This window comes from Lepidochelys kempii, chromosome 1 (assembly GCF_965140285.1).
Source record: "Lepidochelys kempii isolate rLepKem1 chromosome 1, rLepKem1.hap1, whole genome shotgun sequence".
Classification (NCBI taxonomy): Eukaryota; Metazoa; Chordata; order Testudines; family Cheloniidae; genus Lepidochelys; species Lepidochelys kempii.
Window position 1 is genome coordinate 11,713,725 of NC_136380.1, and position 8,417 is coordinate 11,722,141.

At 50.6% G+C, this 8,417-nt stretch overlaps 1 protein-coding gene across 1 annotated transcript; it reads right to left on the minus strand.

Annotated features, from left to right (window-relative positions):
- Positions 1–280: 280 nt before the first annotated feature.
- Positions 281–5,673, minus strand: LIPT2 (lipoyl(octanoyl) transferase 2). Its single transcript, XM_073334048.2, has 2 exons — positions 5,067–5,673; positions 281–2,844 (listed from the first exon to the last, which is right to left on the minus strand). Exons 1-2 carry the CDS (start codon positions 5,545–5,547, stop codon positions 2,612–2,614), a joined length of 714 nt encoding a protein of 237 aa, XP_073190149.1. The 5' UTR covers positions 5,548–5,673; the 3' UTR covers positions 281–2,611.
- Between the last annotated feature and the right edge of the window lie 2,744 nt (positions 5,674–8,417).

The window sequence follows — 8,417 nt, forward strand, 5'->3', positions numbered from 1 at the left end:
TTAATAAATAACTATCTAGTTCAATTCCATTACATGCTCCTGGTATCATTCTTCTTGGGGAACAAGGCAAGCCGGGGAACTATAGACCAGTCAGCCTAACTTCAATACCTGGAAAGATACTCGAACCATCAATATTAAATGGTCAACTTATAAGTACCTAAATGATAATAGGGTTCTAAGGAATAGCCAGCATAGATTTTTTCAAGAACAAAACATGCCAACCAACCGAATTTCCTTCTTTGACAGGGTTACAAACCTAGCAGATAGGAGGGAAACAGTAGACATGGTATATGTTTATTTTAGAAAGGTGTCTGACACAGTCCCATGTAACATTTTCATAAGCAAACTAGGGAAGTGTGGTCTAGATGAAATAATATAACATTGGTGCACAGCTGATTGAAAGACTGAACTCAGAGACAGGTTTCAGAATGGTAGCCGTGTTCGTCTGTATCAGCAAAAACAATGAGGAGGACTTGTGGCACCTTAGAGACTAACAAATTTATTTGGGCATAAGCTTTCGTGGGCTAAAACCCACTTCATCGGATGCATGGAGTGGAAAATATAGTAGGCAGGTATATAAACACAGTACACAAAAAGATGGGAGTTGCCTTACCAAGTGGGGGGTCAGTGCTAACAAGACAATTCACTTAAAGTGGAAGTGGGCTATTCTCAACAGTAGAATACCAAGGGAGGAAAAAAAATCACTTTTGTAGTGGTAATGAGGCCAATGTAATCAGGGTGGCCTATTTCAAACAGTTGACAAGAAGGTGTGAATAACAGTAGGGGGAAATTAGTTTTTGTAGTGACCCATCCACTCCCAGTCTTTATTCAGACCTAATTTGATGGTGTCAAGTTTGCAAATTAATTCCAGTTCTGCAGTTTCTCGTTGGAGTCTGTTCAAATTAGGCTGTTAGCGTGAATCACAAACTAAACATGAGTCACATAGCCCTTCCTGTTTTAGCCCATGAAAGCTTATGCCCAAATAAATTTGTTAGTCTGTGAGGTGCCACAAGTACTCCTTATTGTTTGAACTCAGAGAGTAGCTCTCAAGGGTTCACTGGGAGAGCATATCTAGTGGGATCCCGCAGGGGTCACTCAGAGGTCCAATATTAGTCAATATTTTTATTACTAACTTGGATAATGGAGTGGAAAGTATGCTTATAAAATCTGAGAATGACACCAAGCTGAGAGGGATGGAAGCACTTTGGAGAACAGTATTAGAATTCAAAATGACCGTGACAAATTAAAGAATTGGTCTGACCGGTCAGACCAATCATCTTAATTTTGTTACCTAGAAAGATAATGGAGCAAATAATCAAAAAATCAATTTGTAAGCACCTAGAAGATAAGGTGATAAGTAACAGTCAACATGGATTAGTCAAAGAACAAATCATGTTAAACCAACTTAATATCCTTCTTTGACAGGATAACAAGCCTTGTAATAAGAAGAGGAGGACTTGTGGCACCTTAGAGACTAAACAATTTATTTGAGCATAAGCAAGGTGCCACAAGTCCTCCTCTTCTTTTTGCGAATACAGACTAACACGGCTGTTACTCTGAAGCCTTGTAATATATCTTAACTTTAGCCTAAGGCTTTTGATACCATCTCATATGACCTGCTCATATACAAACTAAGGAAATATAACTTAGATGAACCTACTGTAAGGTGGGTGCATAACTGGTTGGAAAAGCATACTCAAAGAGCCATTATCAATGGTTCACAGTCAAGCTGGAAGGGGATATTAAGTGGGGTCCCACAGGAATCTGTCCAGGGTCCAGTTCTACTCAATATCTTCATAAATGATTTGTATAATGGCACGGAGAACCAAACTTATAGTCTGCAGATGATATCAAGCTGGGAGGGGTTGCAAGCGCTTTAGAAGACAGGATTAGAATTCAAAATGATCTTGACAAACTGGTAAAGTGGTCTGAAATAAATGCAATGAAATTCAGTAAGGACAAATGCAAAGTACTACACTTAGGAAGGAATAATCAATGGCACAAATACGTAGTGGGAAATAACCGCCTAGGCAGGAGTACTGCAGAAAAGGATCTGGCTGCTAGCATGAATCATAAACTAGACATGAATCACATAGCCCTTCCTGTTTCAATTTCAAACTTACTTCTCCGGGAAAGCTCAACTCAGTCACAGCACCTAGTTCGTAAATGAAATTCCTGGGCTTTATCCCCATTTATGCTATAACCCCTTTTCACTGCTCTGGCAGTACACTGGGGGCTTGAAGTGGGAGTAAATTGCACCTGCACCCACTTTAAAGCATTGTAATACCACCAGAATGGTGTAAAGGGGGTTTAATGTAAAGGAAAATTAAACCCCTTTTGGGTTTTTTGCCCAGTTTTGTATGTCATTTGATCATTAAGAGAAAGAGCTCCCGGTGGCCAGGATCAGTGTCAGAATGCAATGTACACTTAAAGACACAGCAGCTCATTTTTACAAAAGCAAGAAATAGGTTTCAAATGCTGGGAGTACCGTTTGTTACACATATTTAATTGCTGAAAGGAAGACAGAACAAGCAAGCTGGATTTCTAGTAAAACATGAAAGCACCAAAGTATATTCACATTTCCACAGGTAAGTGAGGTGCTGGGAGCCCTTTATCCCATAGATTCCTCATGGGAAGTTAGGGTACACTGAAACACTTCTTCAAAAGCATCCAGAAAAGGCTCAGTGATTTCATCAACTGTGACATGTCTCTGGAGTTCTTCGCTCAGGGAGGTGACACCCGTCCCTTCGAGTCCACAAGGAACAATGTGATCAAACCACGTAAGGTCTGTGCAGCAGTTCAGTGCCAGACCATGAGAGGTTATATGCCTTCCACAATGGACACCTGAAAAGCAAACCATACATGTCACCTCGTTCAGTGCTATGAACCACACACCACCCCTTCCCCAAAGTCGTCTTAAATGTCAGATTCCAAGGCCAGAAGGGACCATCGTGATCATCTAGTCGGACCTGTACAACACAGGCTGTAGCAGTTCCCCCAAATAACCTCTAGATCAGATCTTTCAGAAAAACATCCAATGCTTTAAAAATTATCAGTGATGGACAATCCACTACAGCGTTTGGCAAGTTGTTCCAATGGTTAAATGTCCCCTTCACACTAAGACTCCTATCCACCTTACCACACAGGTTGTCCAGCTGATGAGACAACAGTGCTGTGGTGCTTATCATAGCTTATCACATACCATAGTTTATCCCATTCACCAATACCGTCTCAATATTTCCTTGTACTCCCCCACCATCTGCTGACTGCATCTGTTATCTCGTCTTACACTTCAACTGCAAGCTCTTTTGGGGGCAGACACCCGTCTATCTGTACTGTAATTGTGACTGGGGTTCCCAGACCCTATTACAATACCAATTGTAAATAACAGTAAGTAAGATAGCTCAGGACACTGGGTTCATTGTTATTGCAGAGACATGCATGCACGGTGTGCAGTCCCTCATGAGGAAGTGAAATTCTTGTAAATATCTACTTGTTAGCCAAGAAAATCCTGCCTATTCGCAGGCTTGGCTCTGGTAGCGAATGAGGACAAAGGACAGCATGATGTGCAATTTTTCACAGTCATACATAGTAGATTTCTGATCTACATAGTAGATTCCTGATTCCAGTAGATTCCTTCTGTGACCATTGTTTATAGAGAATCATAGAGCTTTTCAGTAGCAGAAAATTTCCAGGAATTATTAAGGCCCACATCCTGAAAGATTTACACATGTGCACAATTTTAGTCAGAGAAGTAATCCAATGAGATTACACACATGAGCAATGGTACACACGTGCATAAATCTTTCCAGGAATAGGCATAAAAGTGTTGCTTCTAGTGATTTACAAGTAACCCCTAAAATCATTAGAATTGAGATTAGCATGGGTGGGGGGGAATCTATTATTCCACTATGTGGACTGCCTTTAGCCACACTTCATGTATAATCTGTTCACGCTACCTGCTATTTTCCATGGATCTTTCACACAGCAACACACGAAAGGAGAAGCAGTTTAATATAGGCATACTGCCTTGTCTCTGCTAGAAAGGATCTGCCAGTGTAACTATACTGGCAAACCATCTTAGTGGAGGTGCCGTTTATACTAGGAAAACAGTGCATTTGCTGGTATAACTTATACCAGTTCCCTAAATGAAATAAACTATATCACCAAAAGCATGTTGTATAACTGCATCTACACTTATGGTTTTGCCACCACCAACAGGTCAGTTATGGGGTGTGATTTTTTCCATGCTTGATGACTAGACTACACCACCCACAAAAAAAAGTGCAAAAATTTTTGCCAGTGCCCCACACCCCCCACCTTTCTCCTGCCCCCCATGTTCCCCTCACTCCCTTCCTGCCTCCTCCCTAGGGATCCCGAGCCCCCCCACACCCCCGGCCTATCTCCTGCCCCCCATGTTCCCCTCCTCACTCCCTTCCTGCCTCCTCCCCAGGGACCCCGAGCCCCCCCCCACCCCCAACCTCTCTCCTGCCCCCCATGTTCCCCTCCTCACTCCCTTCCTGCCTCCTCCCCAGGGACCCCGAGCCCCCCCCCCGACCTCTCTCCTGCCCCCCATGTTCCCCTCCTCACTCCCTTCCTGCCTCCTCCCCAAGGACCCCGAGCCCCCCCCCACCTCTCTCCTGCCCCCCATGTTCCCCTCCTCACTCCCTTCCTGCCTCCTCCCCAGGGACCCCGAGCCCCCCCCCACCCCCGACCTCTCTCCTGCCCCCCATGTTCCCCTCCTCACTCCCTTCCTGCCTCCTCCCCAGGGACCCCGAGCCCCCCCCCCAGCCCCGACCTCTCTCCTGCCCCCCATGTTCCCCTCCTCACTCCCTTCCTGCCTCCTCCCCAGGGACCCCGAGCCCCCCCCACAACCCACCTCTCTCCTGCCCCCCATGTTCCCCTCCTCACTCCCTTCCTGCCTCCTCCCCAGGGACCCCGAGCCCCCCCCACCCCCGACCTCTCTCCTGCCCCCCATGTTCCCCTCCTCCCCCGGGACCCCCCGAACCCCGCACTCCTCCCACACCCCCCCCCGCTGCCCCCCATGTCCCCGTCCCGGCGCTCACCCACGGCGCAGAGCTTGCGGCCCCGCAGCCACACGCCGGTGTAGGGCGGCGGCCGGGCGGCGGCGGCGGGCAGGCCCAGGCGGCGGCAGAGGCCCAGGGCCGCGGCCTCCAGCGCCCCGACGTAGGCGCGCAGCGAGAGGCCGAGGCGCCGCAGGTCCAGCACCGGGTAGGCCAGCAGCTGGCCCGGGCCGTGGAAGGTGAGCAGCCCGCCGCGCGCCGCCCGCCGGAACTCGGCGCCCAGCGCCCGCAGCCGCCGCTCCTCGGCCGCCGGCTCCGGGGCGCCCCGCAGCCCGCGCGTGTACACGGGCCCCGCCGGCTCGGAGAGCAGCAGCCAGCCCGCCGCGCCCGGCCCGGGCCCCGGCCCCGGCCCCGGCCCCGCCGCCGCCCGCTGCCGCCCCACGCAGCGCTCCTGCGCCGCCAGCGACTCCGCGTAGGCCAGGCGGCCCAGCCGCAGCAGCCGCACCGCCGGCCGGGCCCGCATCGCCCCGCCGCTGCCTGGGGGGGCGCGGGGAGGGGTCACGGGGGGCGACTCGAGGCGGGGCTGGGAGTGAGGTGAGGCGGGGTGGGTAGGGGTCAGCAGCAGGGGAATGTACGGTGGGGTGGGGGGTTGGGGTAGGGGAAGGCAGGGTGGGGTGAGATGTAGGGTAGGGGAAGGTGTAGGGTTGGGTGGGGTGAGAGGCGGGGTAGGGGTCAGGTGGATCTAGGGGTGGGGTCAGCAGCTGGGGAATATAGGGTGGGGTAGGGGTAAGAGGGAGGTTGGGGAAGGTAGGGTGGGGTAGGGGTGAGAGGCAGGGTAGGGTAGGGTAGGGTAGGGGTCAGGTGGATCTGGGGGTGGGGTCAGCAGTAGGGGAATGTAGGGTGGGGTAGGGGTAAGAGGGAGGTTGGGGAAGGCAGGGTGGAGTAGGGGGTGAGAGGGGGGTTGGGGTAGGGGAAGGCAGGGTGGGGTAGGGGTGAGAGGCGGGGTAGGGGTGAGAGGCGGGGTGTGGTGGGATCAGAGGTGGGGAAGGCAGGGTGGGGGGGTAGGGGAACGCAGGGTGGGGTAGGGGTCAAGAGGATCTGGGGGTGGGGTCAGCAGTAGGGGAATGTAGGGTGGGGTAGGGGTAAGAGGGAGGTTGGGGAAGGCAGGGTGGAGTAGGGGGTGAGAGGGGGGTTGGGGTAGGGGAAGGCAGGGTGGGGTAGGGGTGAGAGGCGGGGTGGGGGAAGGCAGGGTGTGGTGGGATCAGAGGTGGGGAAGGCAGGGTGGGGGGGTAGGGGAACGCAGGGTGGGGTAGGGGTCAAGAGGATCTGGGGGTGGGGTCAGCAACAGGGGAATGTGGGGTAGGGGTATGAGGGAGGTTGGAGAAGGCAGACTGGGATAGGAGTATGAGAGGGGTTGGGGAAGGCAGCGTGGGGTAGTGTCAGAGGGGGGGTAGGGGCAGGCAGGGTGGGGTCAGGTACGGGTCAGGCGGCTCTGGGGGTGGGGTCAGAAGCAGGGGAATGTAAGGTGGGGTAGTGTTCAGAGATGGCATTGGGGTGGAGTCAGGGGTGGGTAGGGGACAGGCGGGGGAAGGCAGGGTGAGGAAGGGGTCAGAGGTGGAGCTGAGGTTAGGCTGGGATGGGCTGTAAGTAGGCTCAGAGTTGGGGTTGGGGTGGGATACAGTAGGGGACAGAGGTAGGGTAGCGTGAGTGTAGAGGTTAGGTGAAGGTGGGGAAAGGGTGGGATGGGGAATCAGGGGTGGGGTTGATTTTGGGTAGCATAGGGGTGTCTGGGGGTGGAGCAGGAGGTGGGGTAGGGTGAAGTTAGGTAAAATGTAGTGGGTTAGTCTGTGCTCTTAGCCCCATGCCCATCAGCCAAGTGTCTGACCCATCAACAGCTGAAGCTTTGCTTTCCCCACCATTGCATCTTGTTATTTAGTTTAAGTGGAATTGATGCTTTCCAGTGGTTTACATGTCATGTCCTTTTAACTGACTCTGGTGAGTTAGAGTGATAGAGATTAAGGCCAGAAGGGACCATCAGATCATCAAGTGTGACCCCCTGTATATCATAGGCTACCAACACCATCCAGCATCCGCATACTAACCCAACAACCCAAATTAGACCAAAGTATTTCAGCCTGCTGGAGACTAGACTGTTATGTGCCACAGGGAGACAATACAAGGGACCAAGATGCATCAGTGCCTGAGGCCCCTGCAATGGAAGGGATGTGATTAAGTGAGATAGACCCAGATATAACTTTGGCAAGTGACCCCCATTCCATGCTGCAGAGGAAGGTGAAAGCCCCCCAAGGTCACTGCCAGTCTGACCTGTGGAAAAATTCCTTCCCTATCCCATGTATGGCAATCAGTCCCTGAGCATGTGAGCAAGAATAGCACCTGAGAAGGTGTGCTTGGTGTCGCCCACCTCACAGCCCTGGCCCTCCTTGTCCAGTGTCCATTTCCAGCCCTGGCTATCTCTGATGCTTCAGAGGAAGGGGACAAAAACAAATAAAACAAAAAAAAAAAACCCCAAAACAGAATACATTGGGTGGGGGAGAAAAATAATCCTTTTTTGATCCCTACAGGTGGCTGGCTGAAACCCGGATTAAGGAAACAAACTGGAAGTGAGCCCCAGGGCTGCTGAGCCCTGCCTCTGACCATCAGGAGCAACCCTGTCATACAACTGCACTCATAAATTTGTCCAGCTCTCTCTTTACACTAATGAAGTTTGCCTCTACAACTACTGGGAGTGAGCTGCCCTGGAGATTCTTATACAGTGTGCACAGCCCCTCTTCTGTGCTCCGTTGCACATTGGAACAGTACAAAGAATGGCCATCAAATCCTAAGAGCAACCTCAACAGGCAAAACCTGTGGGTGCATGGCATGTGTCAAGTTATCACAGACTGCTGTTGGCCCAGTGGAGGGCCTGTGACTTGTGCAGTTGTATGCCCTGTGAAATGTAGGTTTCATTTCAGGCAGAAGTAAGGAATGGATCTTACCAGCCTGAGTGGGGAAATTCCCCACATGACATTTAGTATAGATTAGTTAATATGTTTTTTTAGAAAGCAGCAAAATATATTGTTTGAGTTTTTTCTTAAACAAAACTGCAAGGAGCTCATCTCACTGCAACAACTCTACAGCGACACTCCAGTGTTCCCCTTACCCAGCATTCACAAGCATGCTCCAGGAACATACCAATCTGTGATGAGTAACCCTACCATAACAAACCAGAGCAAAACTCCACAGCACTACTGAGCAGCCTTTTAATAAACCCATTTGTGCAAAATGGAGCTAATGAATTTTAGTAACAAAACCAAGTCTAGAATTATATTGTAGTTAAACTTACAAATGATTATTGTAAATCACAGAATCATAGAAGATTAGGGTTAGAAGAGA

What these genes read in the sequence shown, in the direction of transcription:
- LIPT2 (XM_073334048.2), bottom strand. Translation starts at nt 5,547, where the DNA reads ATGCGGGCCCGGCCGGCGGTGCGGCTGCTGCGGCTGGGCCGCCTGGCC. An exon ending in CCGCAAGCTCTGCGCCGTGG is followed by an intron (nt 2,845 to 5,066) that starts GTGAGCGCCGGG and finishes TTTGCTTTTCAG; the next exon opens with GTGTCCATTGTGGAAGGCAT.